The 19,097-nt window shown below is 41.6% G+C and overlaps 1 protein-coding gene across 1 annotated transcript in view; it reads left to right on the top strand.

Moving 5' to 3' along the window:
- SYN3 (synapsin III) overlaps positions 1 to 19,097 on the top strand; it is a 318,593-nt gene that overhangs the window by 123,942 nt on the left and 175,554 nt on the right. The window contains exon 4 of the mRNA XM_066590171.1: positions 16,734 to 16,825. Within this exon, the coding sequence (XP_066446268.1) occupies positions 16,734 to 16,825 (92 nt within the window). The remainder of the gene's footprint in view (positions 1 to 16,733; positions 16,826 to 19,097) is intronic.

Below are 19,097 nucleotides of genomic sequence, written 5' to 3'. Positions count from 1 at the left end.
TGTATACATGCCATTGTCTATATATTGTCAGTGTCTTCTGTGCTGCAAGAATGATGTGTATTGCATAGCTGCAGCCATGACAGGGTTAAGTGTCCGGTATGTGAGCTGACTGTCTGGTTCTGTATCTTTTTGTCCGCCACGTTATGATGCCTAATATATGTGTTTGTGCAGAGAGAGTTCTGAGGGAGAAGAGAGTTCTGTGCGGGTCCTGTCAGGGAGAGGAGCGCGGGGAGTTCTGCAGGAAGCCCACACCGGTACCTTCAAGAATGGAGGAAGCTGAGAGAATGGAATAGTGATTGTCGGGGACTGCCAACCCCAGACGTTCTTCAGCGTGTTTCTACTTGTGAGTGTGTACCGGTAGAGAGGAAAGCAAGCGTGGTGCCGGGCCGGGAGCTTCAGATAACTGTGACTGTGGTCTCTCCTGTGATCTCGGGAGATCTCCCTGTCGCACCATTTATCAAGAAACTGCTGAGCTGTTTGGCCATTGGGAATTGAAGTAAAACGACCGGTTGCCCATCTGTTTCTGGAGGCTGTGTCTTAAAGAGTATCCGTGTGTGCGTGTGAATTTACTCCGCCAACTTGGAATTCCCCCACAGAAGCTGCGTGAGAGGGGATTTACTCCAACTAGGAATTCCCCGCTCCAGAAGAAACGGTGGCGCCACCCTCACAAAAGAGACTAAGGTAACCCAATATTGGGTTCCCCATCTATTAACCTGCCCTTGGACGTGTCACCTGTTACCCTCTGGGTGTAAGACAGTAGAGCCACCGTGACATAGCCCAAACTCTACCCTGCTGTTTCCTAGGGCATGGCCCATTTCTCGGACGCTGCACATGCCTAAGCACAGTGCAGCAAGCACCATACCCATGGTGGGGAGCTGCCAGAAGTGAGACTGCCAGGGACTAAAAGGGCCCTGATGACTTGGGGGCCGAAGAGAGAGCTGAATGGAGGACCAGTCAGATCACTGAGGTAAAAGATCCTGGAGCACATGAGATGAGAAGGAGCCTCCCTCCCTGCAGATACCAGGTGAAGTCTGACAGGACCATCAGTGCAGAAGAAAAAGACCAGCGCAACGGAGAGGCCGATGTAACGGAAGTACCACATGAGAGAGACCCTTGTGCTGGTGGCGTCTACGGGGTCTGGCATTCTGTGATGAAAGTGTGCCGCTCTTACGGAGTGGAAGGGGCCAGTCTGGAGATAGTGGAGCAGGTGGTGGGCATTATTGGGGAGGGTCCGCGAGACACGTGCCGGAGGATACCGTACGTGTTAATAGGATTGTGTAAGACAATGGTCCATAGTGATGACAATGGTTGCAGTATGTGGAAGCCAGATAGAAGGCCGCAACACTGTGTAACCAGTGGGAGAGCACTTCATATTAGCGCCAAGGAAAGTATGCGCCATATGGAGAATGTAATGATGAGGCTTATATCTGGCCAGATGCAGTGAGCAGGCGAAATGCTAGCAATGTCAGTTATGCCGTGTGATAATATTATAATACAACGTTCAAGTATTTCGTGTCCCCCTATGGAGCGTGAAGAATGAAAGAGTCGCAAACGTTTGGGTATATACCTGCGTGCGCAACAATCCGGGACGTTTCTACAACAGAAATTGGTGTCAAATAGTTTATAAATGTCCTCCTAGACTTTCCACGCACATCCATGGTCCGCGAGAAGTCACTCATTGCATGTGCCATCACTGGTAGGACAAGCCAATGCATGTCCGTGTATACCGGATGGCGCACGGACTGTCGGCAGTGTCTGATGGGAGTCTCTCGGGCACAACGTACAATTACGACCAGCGTGCACCCAGGCTGTATACTAACCTGTACCACCCCCTCCCCGTCCATAGACTCATGGCTTACTGCAAACAGCCTCCGCCGTGTAAGAGGACTACAACTCCCATCGTCCACCTGTTATGTGATAATGGCTCAGTGCCGGCCGGTTACGGTGATACTGATCAGTGGGCGCAGTCATCACTCTGTTTAGACTTCTGGCTCTTTGGACAGACGGCTACGGAGCGCGCCAAACTCTACAAGGGAGGATCACAGCGCGGATCATATCAGATTCATGTAAATAGTTTTCACAGCGATGAATTCCTGCAGCGCAGCCGAAAAACAGCCGCGGTGTTTACTGTGCCGAGGCCGGAGCATGGCGGCAAAGGTGAACTACGGAGCGAGGGAAATGCGTGCTTCATTTTCATGATGCTTCAGCCACTAGATGGCACCACTAGATTAAATCTGCTAAACTGTCCGTATCAACACCACATGGCCTGAACATCGCCATCTAGGGGTGAAACATTAAACTACTTAACATAAGCAACTTTTTTTGATGGCTTTGATGACTTTGGCTGGGAGGAAAATCCGCATGTTGGCTAGAAGTGTTTAGGGGTGGGGGTGGGGCAGCCGGGGACGGCAAGTATATAGCAGAAGAAACCCTTCTATCTCAAAAGACTTCATAAATGACCCCAAATGTTGCAGTGCAGCCCAAGCGTCAGCTTCTCAAGGAGATAGAAAGCAGAAACAGATGAGGACGGGGCTCCTTAATACTGTTCTTGCTCCAGGGCGTTCCTGGAAAGAGTCACATTTGGCCTCCGGGGACCTGCGGTTTATAGGCATTTACATGTATACGCTGATGCATCGCTTGGTTCTTTAAATGGCTGTGACCTTCAATGACACGACGGCGGAGGAGCAACATGTGCGCCCCAGGCACGGCGGAGGAGAAGGAACGTCTACCAACCGCCCCGTCTCAGGATTGTTATACTCCAATACATAGCAGTATTATAGTAGTTATATTCTTGTACATAGGGGGCAGTATTATAGTAGTTATATTCTTGTACATAGGGAGCAGTATTATAGTAGTTATATTCTTGTACATAGGGAGCAGTATTATAGTAGTTATATTCTTGTATATAGGGAGCAGTATTATAGTAGTTATATTCTTGTACATAGGGGGCAGTATTATAGTAGTTATATTCATGTACATAGGGGGCAGTATTATAGTAGTTATATTCTTGTACATAGGAGCAGTATTATAGTAGTTATATTCTTGTACATAGGGGGCAGTATTATAGTAGTTATATTCTTGTACATAGGAGCAGTATTATAGTAGTTATATTCTTGTACATAGGAGCAGTATTATAGTAGTTATATTCTTGTACATAGGAGCAGTATTATAGTAGTTATATTCTTGTACATAGGGGGCAGTATTATAGTAGTTATATTCTTGTACATAGGAGCAGTATTACAGTAGTTATATTGTACATAGGGGGCAGTATTATAGTAGTTATATTCTTGTACATAGGAGCAGTATTATAGTAGTTATATTCTTGTACATAGGGGGCAGTATTATAGTAGTTATATTCTTGTACATAGGGGGCAGTATTATAGTAGTTATATTCTTGTACATAGGAGCAGTATTATAGTAGTTATATTCTTGTACATAGGGGGCAGTATTATAGTAGTTATATTCTTGTACATAGGGAGCAGTATTATAGTAGTTATATTCTTGTACATAGGGGGCAGTATTATAGTAGTTATATTCATGTACATAGGAGCAGTATTATAGTAGTTATATTCTTGTACATGGGGGGCAGTATTATAGTAGTTATATTCTTGTACATAGGGGGCAGTATTATAGTAGTTATATTCTTGTACATAGGAGGCAGTATTATAGTAGTTATATTCTTGTACATAGGGGGCAGTATTATAGTAGTTATATTCTTGTACATAGGAGGTAGTATTATAGTAGTTATATTCTTGTACATAGGGGGCAGTATTATAGTAGTTATATTCTTGTACATAGGGGGCAGTATTATAGTAGTTATATTCTTGTACATAGGGGGCAGTATTATAGTAGTTATATTCTTGTACATAGGGAGCAGTATTATAGTAGTTATATTCTTGTACATAGGGAGCAGTATTATAGTAGTTATATTCTTGTACATAGGAGGCAGTATTATAGTAGTTATATTCTTGTACATAGTGGGCAGTATTATAGTAGTTATATTCTTGTACATAGGAGGTAGTATTATAGTAGTTATATTCTTGTACATAGGGGGCAGTATTATAGTAGTTATATTCTTGTACATAGGGGGCAGTATTATAGTAGTTATATTCTTGTACATAGGAGGCAGTATTATAGTAGTTATATTCTTGTACATAGGAGGCAGTATTATAGTAGTTATATTCTTGTACATAGGGGGCAGTATTATAGTAGTTATATTCTTGTACATCGGAGGCAGTATTATAGTAGTTATATTCTTGTACATAGGAGCAGTATTATAGTAGTTATATTCTTGTACATAGGAGGCAGTATTATAGTAGTTATATTCTTGTACATAGGGGGCAGTATTATAGTAGTTATATTCTTGTACATAGGAGCAGTATTATAGTAGTTATATTCTTGTACATAGGGGACAGTATTAGAGTAGTTATATTATTGTATATAGGAGGCAGTATTATAGTAGTTATATTCTTGCACATAGGGAGCAGTATTATAGTAGTTATATTCTTGTACATAGGGGGCAGTATTATAGTAGTTATATTCTTGTACACAGGAGCAGTATTATAGTAGTTATATTCTTGTACATAGGAGCAGTATTATAGTAGTTATATTCTTGTACATAGGAGGCAGTATTATAGTAGTTATATTCTTGTACATAGGAGCAGTATTATAGTAGTTATATTCTTGTACATAGGGGACAGTATTAGAGTAGTTATATTATTGTATATAGGAGGCAGTATTATAGTAGTTATATTCTTGCACATAGGGAGCAGTATTATAGTAGTTATATTCTTGTACATAGGGGGCAGTATTATAGTAGTTATATTCTTGTACACAGGAGCAGTATTATAGTAGTTATATTCTTGTACATAGGAGGCAGTATTATAGTAGTTATATTCTTGTACATAGGAGCAGTATTATAGTAGTTATATACTTGTACATAGGGGGCAGTATTATAGTAGTTATATTCTTGTACATAGGAGCAGTATTATAGTAGTTATATACTTGTACATAGGGGGCAGTATTATAGTAGTTATATTCTTGTACATAGGGGCAGTATTATAGTAGTTATATTCTTGTACATAGGGGGCAGTATTATAGTAGTTATATTCTTGTACATAGGGGGCAGTATTATAGTAGTTATATTCTTGTACATAGGGGGCAGTATTATAGTAGTTATATTCCTGTACATAGGGGGCAGTATTATAGTAGTTATATTCTTGTACATAGGGGGCAGTATTATAGTAGTTATGTTCTTGTACATAGGGGCAGTATTATAGTAGTTATATTCTTGTACACAGGGGGCAGTATTATAGTAGTTATATTCTTGTACATAGGGGGCAGTATTATAGTAGTTATATTCTTGTACATAGGGGGCAGTATTATAGTAGTTATATTCTTGTACATAGGGGGACAGTATTATAGTAGTTATATTCTTGTACATAGGGGGCAGTATTATAGTAGTTATATTCTTGTACATAGGGGGACAGTATTATAGTAGTTATATTCTTGTACATAGGGGGCAGTATTATAGTAGTTATATTCTTGTACATAGGGGGCAGTATTATAGTAGTTATATTCTTGTACATAGGGGGTAGTATTATAGTAGTTATATTGTTGTACATAGGGGGCAGTATTATAGTAGTTATATTCTTGTACACAGGCGGCAGTATTATAGTAGTTATATTCTTGTACATAGGGGGGCAGTATTATAGTAGTTATATTCTTGTACATAGGGGGCAGTATTATAGTAGTTATATTCTTGTACATAGGAGCAGTATTATAGTAGTTATATTCTTGTACATAGGGGGCAGTATTATAGTAGTTATATTCCTGTACATAGGGGGCAGTATTATAGTAGTTATATTCTTGTACATAGGAGGCAGTATTATAGTAGTTATATTCTTGTACATAGGAGGCAGTATTATAGTAGTTATATTCTTGTACATAGGAGGCAGTATTATAGTAGTTATATTCTTGTACATAGGGGGCAGTATTATAGTAGTTATATTCTTGTACATAGGAGGCAGTATTATAGTAGTTATATTCTTGTACATAGGGGGCAGTATTATAGTAGTTATATTCTTGTACATAGGAGGCAGTATTATAGTAGTTATATTCTTGTACATAGGAGGCAGTATTATAGTAGTTATATTCTTGTACATAGGAGGCAGTATTATAGTAGTTATATTCTTGTACATAGGGGGCAGTATTATAGTAGTTATATTCTTGTACATAGGAGGCAGTATTATAGTAGTTATATTCTTGTACATAGGAGGCAGTATTATAGTAGTTATATTCTTGTACATAGGGGGCAGTATTATAGTAGTTATATTCTTGTACATAGGAGGCAGTATTATAGTAGTTATATTCTTGTACATAGGGGGCAGTATTATAGTAGGTATATTCTTGTACATAGAGGGCAGTATTATAGTAGTTATATTCTTCTACATAGGAGCAGTATTATAGTAGTTATATTCTTGTACATAGGGGGCAGTATTATAGTAGTTATATTCCTGTACATAGGGGGCAGTATTATAGTAGTTATATTCTTGTACATAGGAGGCAGTATTATAGTAGTTATATTCTTGTACATAGGGGGCGGTATTATAGTAGTTATATTCTTGTACATAGGAGGCAGTATTATAGTAGTTATATTCTTGTACATAGGAGGCAGTATTATAGTAGTTATATTCTTGTACATAGGGGGCAGTATTATAATAGTTATATTCCTGTACATAGGAGGCAGTATTATAGTAGTTATATTCTTGTACATAGGGGGCGGTATTATAGTAGTTATATTCTTGTACATAGGAGGCAGTATTATAGTAGTTATATTCTTGTACATAGGAGGCAGTATTATAGTAGTTATATTCTTGTACATAGGGGGCAGTATTATAGTAGTTATATTCTTGTACATAGGGGCAGTATTATAGTAGTTATATTCCTGTACATAGGGGGCAGTATTATAGTAGTTATATTCTTGTACATAGGAGGCAGTATTATAGTAGTTATATTCTTGTACATAGGGGGCGGTATTATAGTAGTTATATTCTTGTACATAGGAGGCAGTATTATAGTAGTTATATTCTTGTACATAGGAGGCAGTATTATAGTAGTTATATTCTTGTACATAGGGGGCAGTATTATAATAGTTATATTCCTGTACATAGGGGGCAGTATTATAGTAGTTATATTCTTGTACATAGGGGCAGTATTATAGTAGTTATATTCTTGTACATAGGGGCAGTATTATAGTAGTTATATTCCTGTACATAGGGGGCAGTATTATAGTAGGTATATTCTTGTACATAGGAGCAGTATTATAGTAGTTATATTCTTGTACATAGCGAGCAGTATTATAGTAGTTATATTCTTGTACATAGGAGCAGTATTATAGTAGTTATATTCTTGTACATAGGGGGCAGTATTATAGTAGTTATATTCTTGTACATAGGGGGCAGTATTATAGTAGTTATATTCTTGTACATAGGGGGCAGTATTATAGTAGTTATATTCTTGTACATAGGAGCAGTATTATAGTAGTTATATTCTTGTACATAGGGGGCAGTATTATAGTAGTTATATTCTTGTACATAGGGGGCAGTATTATAGTAGGTTTATTCTTGTACATAGGGGGCAGTATTATAATAGTTATATTCTTGTACATAGGGGGCAGTATTATAGTAGTTATATTCTTGTACATAGGAGCAGTATTGTAGTAGTTATATTCTTGTACATAGGGGGCAGTATTATTATAGTTATATTCTTGTACATAGGGGGCAGTATTATAGTAGTTATATTCTTGTACATAGGGGGGCAGTATTATAGTAGTTATATTCTTGTACATTGGAGCAGTATAATAGTAGTTATATTCTTATACATATAGGGCAGTATTATAGTAGTTATATTCTTGTACATAGGAGGCAGTATTATAGTAGTTATATTCTTGTACATAGGAGCAGTATTATAGTAGTTATATTCTTGTACATAGGGGGCAGTATTATAGTAGTTATATTCTTGTACATAGGGAGCAGTATTATAGTAGTTATATTCTTGTACATAGGAGCAGTATTATAGTAGTTATATTCTTGTACATTGGAGCAGTATAATAGTAGTTATATTCTTGTACATATAGGGCAGTATTATAGTAGTTATATTCTTGTACATAGGAGCAGTATTATAGTAGTTATATTCTTGTACATAGGGAGCAGTATTATAGTAGTTACGGTATATTCTTGTACATAGGAGGCACTATTATAGTAGTTATATTCTTGTACATAGGAGCAGTATTATAGTAGTTATATTCTTGTACATAGGGGGCAGTATTATAGTAGTTATATTCTTGTACATAGCAGCAGTATTATAGTAGTTATATACTTGTACATAGGGGGCAGTATTATAGTAGTTATATTCTGGTACATAGGAGGCAGTATTATAGTAGTTATATTCTTGTACATAGGAGGCAGTATTATAGTAGTTATATTCTTGTACATAGGGGGCAGTATTATAGTAGTTATATTCTTGTACATAGGGGGCAGTATTATAGTAGTTATATTCTTGTACATAGGGGGCAGTATTATAGTAGTTATATTCTTGTACATTGGAGGCAGTATTATAGTAGTTATATTCTTGTACATAGGAGCAGTATTATAGTAGGTATATTTTTGTACATAGGGGGCAGTATTATAGTAGGTATATTCTTGTACATAGGGGGCAGTATTATAGTAGTTATATTCTTGTACATAGGGGGCAGTATTATAGTAGTTATATTCTTGTACATAGGGGGCAGTATTATAGTAGTTATATTCTTGTACATAGAGGGCAGTATTATAGTAGTTATATTCTTGTACATAGGGGGCAGTATTATAGTAGTTATATTCTTGTACATAGGGGGCAGTATTATAGTAGTTATATTCTCGTACATAGGGGGCAGCATTATAGCAGTTATATGCTTGTACATAGGGGGCAGTATTATAGTAGTTATATTCTTGTACATAGGAGCAGTATTATAGTAGTTATATTCTTGTACATAGGGGCAGTATTATAGTAGTTATATTCTTGTACATAGGGGGCAGTATTATAGTAGTTATATTCTTGTACATAGGAGCAGTATTATAGTAGTTATATTCTTGTACATAGGGAGCAGTATTATAGTAGTTATATTCTTGTACATAGGGAGCAGTATTATAGTAGTTATATTCTTGTACATAGGGGGCAGTATTATAGTAGTTATATTCTTGTACATAGGGAGCAGTATTATAGTAGTTATATTCTTGTACATAGGGGGCAGTATTATAGTAGTTATATTCTTGTACATAGGAGGCAGTATTATAGTAGTTATATTCTTGTACATAGGAGGCAGTATTATAGTAGATATATTCTTGTACATAGGGGGCAGTATTATAGTAGTTATATTCTTGTACATAGGGGGCAGTATTATAGTAGTTATATTCTTGTACATAGGGGCAGTATTATAGTAGTTATATTCCTGTACATAGGGGGCAGTATTATAGTAGGTATATTCTTGTACATAGGAGCAGTATTATAGTAGTTATATTCTTGTACATAGCGAGCAGTATTATAGTAGTTATATTCTTGTACATAGGAGCAGTATTATAGTAGTTATATTCTTGTACATAGGGGGCAGTATTATAGTAGTTATATTCTTGTACATAGGGGGCAGTATTATAGTAGTTATATTCTTGTACATAGGGGGCAGTATTATAGTAGTTATATTCTTGTACATAGGAGCAGTATTATAGTAGTTATATTCTTGTACATAGGGGGCAGTATTATAGTAGTTATATTCTTGTACATAGGGGGCAGTATTATAGTAGGTTTATTCTTGTACATAGGGGGCAGTATTATAATAGTTATATTCTTGTACATAGGGGGCAGTATTATAGTAGTTATATTCTTGTACATAGGAGCAGTATTGTAGTAGTTATATTCTTGTACATAGGGGGCAGTATTATTATAGTTATATTCTTGTACATAGGGGGCAGTATTATAGTAGTTATATTCTTGTACATAGGGGGGCAGTATTATAGTAGTTATATTCTTGTACATTGGAGCAGTATAATAGTAGTTATATTCTTATACATATAGGGCAGTATTATAGTAGTTATATTCTTGTACATAGGAGGCAGTATTATAGTAGTTATATTCTTGTACATAGGAGCAGTATTATAGTAGTTATATTCTTGTACATAGGGGGCAGTATTATAGTAGTTATATTCTTGTACATAGGGAGCAGTATTATAGTAGTTATATTCTTGTACATAGGAGCAGTATTATAGTAGTTATATTCTTGTACATTGGAGCAGTATAATAGTAGTTATATTCTTGTACATATAGGGCAGTATTATAGTAGTTATATTCTTGTACATAGGAGCAGTATTATAGTAGTTATATTCTTGTACATAGGGAGCAGTATTATAGTAGTTACGGTATATTCTTGTACATAGGAGGCACTATTATAGTAGTTATATTCTTGTACATAGGAGCAGTATTATAGTAGTTATATTCTTGTACATAGGGGGCAGTATTATAGTAGTTATATTCTTGTACATAGCAGCAGTATTATAGTAGTTATATACTTGTACATAGGGGGCAGTATTATAGTAGTTATATTCTGGTACATAGGAGGCAGTATTATAGTAGTTATATTCTTGTACATAGGAGGCAGTATTATAGTAGTTATATTCTTGTACATAGGGGGCAGTATTATAGTAGTTATATTCTTGTACATAGGGGGCAGTATTATAGTAGTTATATTCTTGTACATAGGGGGCAGTATTATAGTAGTTATATTCTTGTACATTGGAGGCAGTATTATAGTAGTTATATTCTTGTACATAGGAGCAGTATTATAGTAGGTATATTTTTGTACATAGGGGGCAGTATTATAGTAGGTATATTCTTGTACATAGGGGGCAGTATTATAGTAGTTATATTCTTGTACATAGGGGGCAGTATTATAGTAGTTATATTCTTGTACATAGGGGGCAGTATTATAGTAGTTATATTCTTGTACATAGAGGGCAGTATTATAGTAGTTATATTCTTGTACATAGGGGGCAGTATTATAGTAGTTATATTCTTGTACATAGGGGGCAGTATTATAGTAGTTATATTCTCGTACATAGGGGGCAGCATTATAGCAGTTATATGCTTGTACATAGGGGGCAGTATTATAGTAGTTATATTCTTGTACATAGGAGCAGTATTATAGTAGTTATATTCTTGTACATAGGGGCAGTATTATAGTAGTTATATTCTTGTACATAGGGGGCAGTATTATAGTAGTTATATTCTTGTACATAGGAGCAGTATTATAGTAGTTATATTCTTGTACATAGGGAGCAGTATTATAGTAGTTATATTCTTGTACATAGGGAGCAGTATTATAGTAGTTATATTCTTGTACATAGGGGGCAGTATTATAGTAGTTATATTCTTGTACATAGGGAGCAGTATTATAGTAGTTATATTCTTGTACATAGGGGGCAGTATTATAGTAGTTATATTCTTGTACATAGGAGGCAGTATTATAGTAGTTATATTCTTGTACATAGGAGGCAGTATTATAGTAGATATATTCTTGTACATAGGGGGCAGTATTATAGTAGTTATATTCTTGTACATAGGGGGCAGTATTATAGTAGTTTGCACGGATCGCATGTAAGCGCTGCAGCAGCATCCCAACTTGAACTTCAGAATGAGTTAGAGCACTTGATGGCTGTGTTGTTTCCTGGCTGGAGTTGATCAGACAGGTAAGTATTTTTGCCGGCCGTTACTATGGCCAGTAAAAAATTAATTTCGTCAGCAGGTTGTATAATAAGTTACCGGCTGGTGTAGTGGTGTCCTCGCTGGGTGGCAGCACTAGCTGAATATGTGTGGCCACGTGTAAAGTTGATAAGATCCCGTCGCAGTAAGGCTGTGGCGCAGCCGTGATGCATAGACAGAGGTCAGGTAGCAGCAGGCTCTCCTGTGGCTGATGGCCCGCTCCCTATAGAATGCAGTCCGGTTTCTTCCTTCTGTGATGATTCTGGTGGCATCTGACTTTGGCTGCCGTTGCGTCTCCTGGACTGCGCCGTCCGTCCTAATCAGTCAGGGACTGAATCTCTGTAATGTGATCAAACCTCTCAGACATCAGAGTATGGCGCCCTCCCGCCGCCCGCGGCGCCTTTGATGCGGTTGTGTAGTTTACAGTGACGGTGTTGATATGTGACGCCGTCTAGCGCTGCCGGTGGATGATCCCCACAGAAACTGCTAGAACTGGAGAAAATAAGCCAAAATGTCTAAACATAGCCGGCAGCAGGAAGCCCTCCTGGCAGGTTAGACCCGTGCCTTCCTGCCGCGCAGCCGGACCGCTCAGATATATCATAAACTGGGAAATTCACGAAATATTGTCAAACACGTTTAGTTTTTTCCTCCCCCGGTGACTTATCTCCGGTGGCCGTAGGGGCGTGACAATTTTTGGGCAATTTTCATCTCCACTTTTCAAAAGCCGTAGCTATGTTATTTTCCCGTCGGCGCGGCCGTATGAGGACCTGTGTTTTTGTGTCACCATGTTTGAGTACATATAATGTATTCTATAACTTGTATTAATGTTTTTTGTAAGAGCAGGAAGAAAAAAAACATTAATTCATCTACTTTTGAAGGAAAGGGCAGTTTAGGGCTTTAGGGCTCAGTCAGACGGGCGTTTTTATGTGCGAATTTGTGTGCAAAAACGCATGCTTTAAAAAGTTTGTGTGACCGAAGCGGGCGTCACGCTGAAAAAAACTCACTTGGCCGCGTTTTTGCGCAAATAAAGTGCGCTGCCCGCTATCAGCTGCAGCAGCGGAGTTCTTGAACGTGAAACCCCTGGATGCTGACACATCCATGGGCTTTCCTCTTGTTGTGAATGGGGCTGGCGTCAGCACCGGCGGCCCCAATGACTTATAGAGAACATAGCGCTCCTCTGCCACAGCTGTGACAGAGGAGTGCTATGTTCTCCCATTGAATTCAGTGGAGCCGGCACTACAGCCTGCTCCATTGAAAGCAATGGGCTGCTGGCAAGCCCTGCAGTGATTTTCGGGGAAGGGCTTTAAATATAAATTTTTTTTTTATATATATATATATATATATATATATATACTCACCCCACCTGTTGAAAGGGCTGACTCTGACTGGCTGAGCGCTGTGACCAATCAGAGGCAGCTGGTTTTCAATGAATGGCTAAGCGCTGCCTGTGATTGGCTGACAGCCAATGAGACGCAGCCCTGTCATCAGGCGGGGGTTTTAAATACTTGTCTGCTGGGAGGACTCCATTACAGTGCAAGCAGAAGAACCGGCTACACACTCCTGAGCCCAGGCAGCATCGGAGAGATGATTTTTAGTGAAGCTCTTCCTCGAAAATCACTGCCGCGGTGCTGACATCCTATTGCTTCGGCAGCAGCGGCCCCATTGAAATCAATCAGAGGGCTTTGCGATCCTCTGCCACAACTTTCACAGCTGTGGAAGGGGGGGAGTCTTTACTTCCCGCGGGGAGTCCCCTTGTCACTGAACACTGACATTGCTGTCACAGTGGAGAATATTAACACACAGCACAGACTAATGCGGTGCACGCCTGTAAAACAAGGTCAGCATAGGAAACCAATGGTTCTAATAGACGTATGTATGCGCATAAACACGCTCGTCTGAATGCACCCTTACTGTGATTTTTTTTTTTTTTTGGAGAGACTAAAAGCATTTTCACTCCATTTTTTTAAGTAGCGTTTGCAGGATAAAAAGTATCTTCAATTTATTGTACTAGTTTTTTTATTTACTTTTTATAATTTTTTATTACACTGTACAGGACTTGAACCTCAGATCCTATGATTGCTCTAATTATACACTGCAGTAACCCTGTACTGCAATGCATAGCGATAACAGGCAATGACAGACTTGGACATCATTGTCTGGCATCTGGTGTCCATGGCAACCCATCAGCTCTCTGCAATTACATGGCAGCAGGCTGATGACATCACATAGGGAGCACCCTCCCTCTGTGAACCATTTACATGCCTAGCCAGGATATAAACTTACATCCTGAGGCTGGAAGGGGTTAAAAAATTGGGGACAACCTGCAACACCCCAGAGGGGTGACCTGGGCACCTGGCTGACCTGAACAGCTAGGAGGGTTAAAGGGGTTGTCCCGCGCCGAAACAGGTTTTTTTTTTTTTTTTTTAACACCCCCCACCCCCCCACCCCCCCCCCCGTTCGGCGCGAGACAACCCCGATGCAGGGGTTAAAAAAACAACCCGCACAGCGCTTACCTGAATCCCGGCGGTCCGGCGTCTTCATACTTACCTGCTGAAGATGGCCGCCGGGATCCTCTGTCTCCGTGGACCGCAGGGCTTCTGTGCGGTCCATTGCCGATTCCAGCCTCCTGATTGGCTGGAATCGGCACGTGACGGGGCGGAGCTACACGGAGCTGGCATTCTACACGAGCGGCCCCATAGAAGACTGCGGAAGACCCGGACTGCGCAAGCGCGGCTAATTTGGCCATCGGAGGGCGAAAATTAGTCGGCTCCATGGGAACGAGGATGCCAGCAACGGAGCAGGTAAGTATAAAACTTTTTATAACTTCTGTATGGCTCATAATTAATGCACAATGTACATTACAAAGTGCATTATTATGGCCATACAGAAGTGTATAGACCCACTTGCTGCCGCGGGACAACCCCTTTAAGTGCTGACGTGTCACCAGGCTCTGGTCCCAGAGGGATGACACGCAGCCGAGGCCAGTGTAGATTGCAAGCCCGGCTTCAACACTCCTTTGGCAGGGAGTGCCAATAAAGGGAATCATAGAATGGTAGAGTTGGAAGGGACCTCCGGAGTCATCGGGTCCAACCCCCTGCTCAGTGCAGGATCACTAAATCATCCCAGACAGATGTCTGTCCAGCCTTTGTTTGAACACTTCCATTGAAGGAGAACTCCCCACCTCCTGTGACAACCTGTTCCACTCATTGATCCCCTCACTGTCTAATATCCAATCTGTGTCTCCTCCCTTTCAGTTTCATCCCATTGCTTCTAGTCTTTCCTTGTACAGATGAGAATAGAGCTAATCCCTCTGCACTGTGACAGCCCTTCAGATATTTGTAGACAGCTATTAAAGGAGATGTCCCGCGCCGAAACGGGTTTTTTTTTTTTTTAACCCCCCCCCCCCCCGTTCGGCGCGAGACAACCCCGATGCAGGGGTTAAAAAAACCACCCGCACAGCGCTTACCTGAATCCCGGCGGTCCGGCGTCTTCATACTCACCTGCTGAAGATGGCCGCCGGGATCTTCTACCTTCGTGGACCGCAGCTCTTCTGTGCGGTCCACTGCCGATTCCAGCCTCCTGATTGGCTGGAATCGGCACGTGACGGGGCGGAGCTACACGGAGCCGCTCTCTGGCACGAGCGGCTCCATAGAAGACTGCTGAAGACCCGGACTGCGCAAGCGCGGCTAATTTGGCCATCGGAGGCCAAAAATTAGTCGGCTCCATGGAGACGGGGACGCCAGCAACGGAGCAGGTAAGTATAAAACTTTTTATAACTTCTGTATGGCTCATAATTAATGCACAATGTACATTACAAAGTGCATTATTATGGCCATGCAGAAGTGTATAGACCCACTTGCTGCCTCGGGACAACCCCTTTAAGTCTCCTCTCAGCCTTCTCTTCTACACAAAGACTTCCCATTGTGGCGTTGAGCTATCTGACACCTACACAGAATGAATTGTGTGGGGACACATGAATTCCCCATTGCTATGTAACTCGCGGCACCTTGGGTCACACAAGGTGGAGGCTGGGACCGAGCCTGACCCTGGGCCCGCTCACGTGCTTCCCACACAGAGTATTGCTGCATTGTGGACATGTGTAGAAGTGCTGGCACCTGAGTCCCCTTTATGCCCACGTTTGCGGCTCCTGACAATTTTTTGACGGAGGTGGCACGGGATTGGAATGATGATCGTACGTCAATTTATCATCAATTCTCAACAGCATTGTGTGCGCTGTGGACGCAGGGTCGTGCGGGGGGGTTGGACAGCAATGCCAGCATGTAACCCAGGAGAAGAGGCAGCGGTGTCACCTGCAGGCAGTGATTGTCCTTGGTTGCAGGTAGTGTGGTGCTTAGCTAAGATGTGCCAGCGTGTGTGCCTTGCTAATGAGGGTTTGTCCCAAGTAAATTGTTATGGGGGTGACGCCAGGCTCTTGCCCCCATTTTGGCTTAATAGTGGGACCTGGGAGCCTCAGATGCAGCCATGCATGCTGCCCCTGCCCTTTCCTATCCGTTTCTGTGGTGTTTCCATGACTTTCTGATGTTTTCTGGTGTTTCACAAGTCATGACCTGTGCGGAGCATCGGCGATATACAAAAATGCTCGAGTCCTCAATTGACTTCAATGGGGTTCATTACTCGAAACGAACCCTCGAGCATCGCGGAAAGTTCGACTCGAGCAACGAGCACTCGAGCATTTTGGTGCTCGCTCATCTCTTACGTTAACCCTTCAGACGCTGCAGCTGTGCAACCCACATACAGAAAATAGACATGACAGCTTGCACAGTGCATCCACAGGAGATAATACATGTATGACATTGTGGAGGGGACCAGGATGATGTCCTGGCCGACTACAAACCCTCGTGGGAGTTTTAATAGCAGCCATGTTGCTTGTCACCAGAATTAAATATCATTCAGAATGACTAATAATGTATTCCTTTTTGCAGGCCGAGTTCTCCGAGCTGAACCTGGCATCGTATGTGAATGGCGGCTGTATGGTGGATATGCAAGTTATGAGGAACGGCACCAAGGTGGTCAGGTAGGCGAAGCTCTCCAATGGTCACATGACCTCTTTACTTTGCTGTTTTTGTACTAATTTTGACTTGTTTCATGCTGCTTTCTCTGGTTATGTGAAAAGATGCTTTCAAAATTTTTCTCGCAATGGATGCCAAGATCTGAGTGTAGAGATGGAGTGTCATCTGCAGCCATCCCAATCATCCTAGATCCAGTAGGACCATCCCGGACTTCAGGCGCTGTCCCTCTATCCCGCCACATGTCCTGCTGTCATCTCAGATCTGACCTTTCTCCTTTGCTCACTGCAGCTAACTATTGCCATAAGTTGGAACACACAGCGCCAATATCAGGACCCATTGTGGCGGCTGCGACTACGGCTGCCAAGGGGCAAGGTTGGGTTAGAGATGACAGCGGGATGCAAACCAGCTTTGTGAGTGTAATGGGGAGAGGGAGTCAAAAAGGAGGCATCATAATGTATGAGTGGCATCAATGAGGGCACTTGTTCTGTATGAGGGCCCTACGGAAGCATCTTTGCTATGTGGGGGGCATCATTAGGGGGAGGGCACTTAGGGGAGTCGTTACTGTATGAGGGGCATCAGTAGGGCACTAATGGAGCATCATACTGTGTGGTGGGCATCACTACTGCGATGGTGCACTAAGGGGGTATCATATAGTAATGGATGCTCGAAAGAAGCATCATACTCTATAGGGGCACTAAGGCTACATACTTTGTGAGGGGAGCACAAAGGTGGCACCTTTACTGTGGTGGGCACTAAGAGGGCATCACTGTTGTATCGGGGCATTAAAGGAGCATCATTACTACCGTATGATGGGTACTATTACCCTGTGCCACACAGAGAGGGCACTATTGCTCTGTGGGGCACATAGGGGTCTGGGTGGGGTTAGAGGCATGGCTTGAAGTACAAAAATTGTCTCTGCATTTTAGGAGTCTGTCACTCCACCGTTTGAGGTTTGGGATTGGCCACCTGCCCTCTTCCGGTAAACAGAAACAGTTATGTGATTGGCAGTAGTGATGTTAACCACAACCGGCAGATCGATATACTCAACGCTGCCGCTATTGGCTCCTTTCTATTCAAGAGACAGACCATAGGAACTTTTGAAAGACTTGCCAATCGAAGGACATTTCATGAGTGTGATGCCAAGTGGCATGACACTGATGATGTGAAGTCACTCGTACCATAATCAATAGAACCAGCCTATAACAGGTTAACAAGCCAAATAGTTTTATCTGGTTTCAGACAAAGACCCCTTCTGCATCAAACCTCTCATTATATTGTCCTTGAAAACCAGAAGAAGGAATGTCTCCTTATATAGGACTACTAGCCCCAAGTCCTGAACATTCCAGTGTAAGCCTGTCCCCGCATGCCTGGCCAGCACCTCATCCTCCCATGGTGTTATTCCAGCTGCACATTGAAGTTATGAGTCCTCCATGTGTTTCATCCACCAGGTGGGTCCCTCGATGCTCTACCACTTGGCCGCCATATGTCCTTTTTGTCTGGCACACAACTAATTGCAGGAAGATCCCATTGTGATTGACTTGATCCCAGCCATGGAGTGCTTGGAATTCCTCACCCTCCTGCCCTACTAACCTGTTATTAAATCCTGGCCGTTGACTTGTCCCATTGATTACAGTATTTTCTCTCGGAGGAGAAATATTTTACCTGTTCCACATTGTTCTCGTCTCATTGGCTGCTTCCAGTTGGGCAAAAATGTACACTAGAGTAGAGGACACTGATCTCTAGGGCTGCAGGTTATGAGTGTCGATAGAGCCAAATGCAGCAAGCCGCCACGACCCAGAATCAGAGGTCTGGGACCAAGTTGTGGTACCTAGAACCATGCTTGAAGACTGTGCAACCAGTAGTACACAGTAGGTGCAGTGCCTGGCCGAATATGACCCACAGCCTCATTTTATGTGGTCCGCCGGCTGTGCAGAATTCTACTCACCCCGCCTGCAGCTCCAGTTCGGCGGTGCAGTGTAGAGTCTGTGACCACTTCCCTCTTCTGACCGCCGGGGTCTGCACCGAAGTGAAAGGTCATCGGTTACAGACTCTGCAGTAGACTTTGGTGATTACCACTTCAATGCAGTCTTTTAGGAATGCTGGTTCTCATATACACGTACAATGTCTTGTTCAATAACTCAGTCCATGACCAAGATTCAAGCAATGGAAATCTGCACAACTGCAGCATCTGAGGAGTGGGCCCTCAGCCTAGGAGACAGCGGGGTAGAGTGTGGGCCTTGTCACAGGGCTCACAAGGCTCTACCATCTCCCACCCTG

Source organism: Eleutherodactylus coqui, chromosome 2, assembly GCF_035609145.1.
Source record: "Eleutherodactylus coqui strain aEleCoq1 chromosome 2, aEleCoq1.hap1, whole genome shotgun sequence".
Lineage (NCBI taxonomy): Eukaryota > Metazoa > Chordata > Amphibia > Anura > Eleutherodactylidae > Eleutherodactylus > Eleutherodactylus coqui.
The sequence above is the reverse complement of the archived record's forward strand: the minus strand, read 5'-3'. Positions and strand labels throughout refer to the sequence as shown.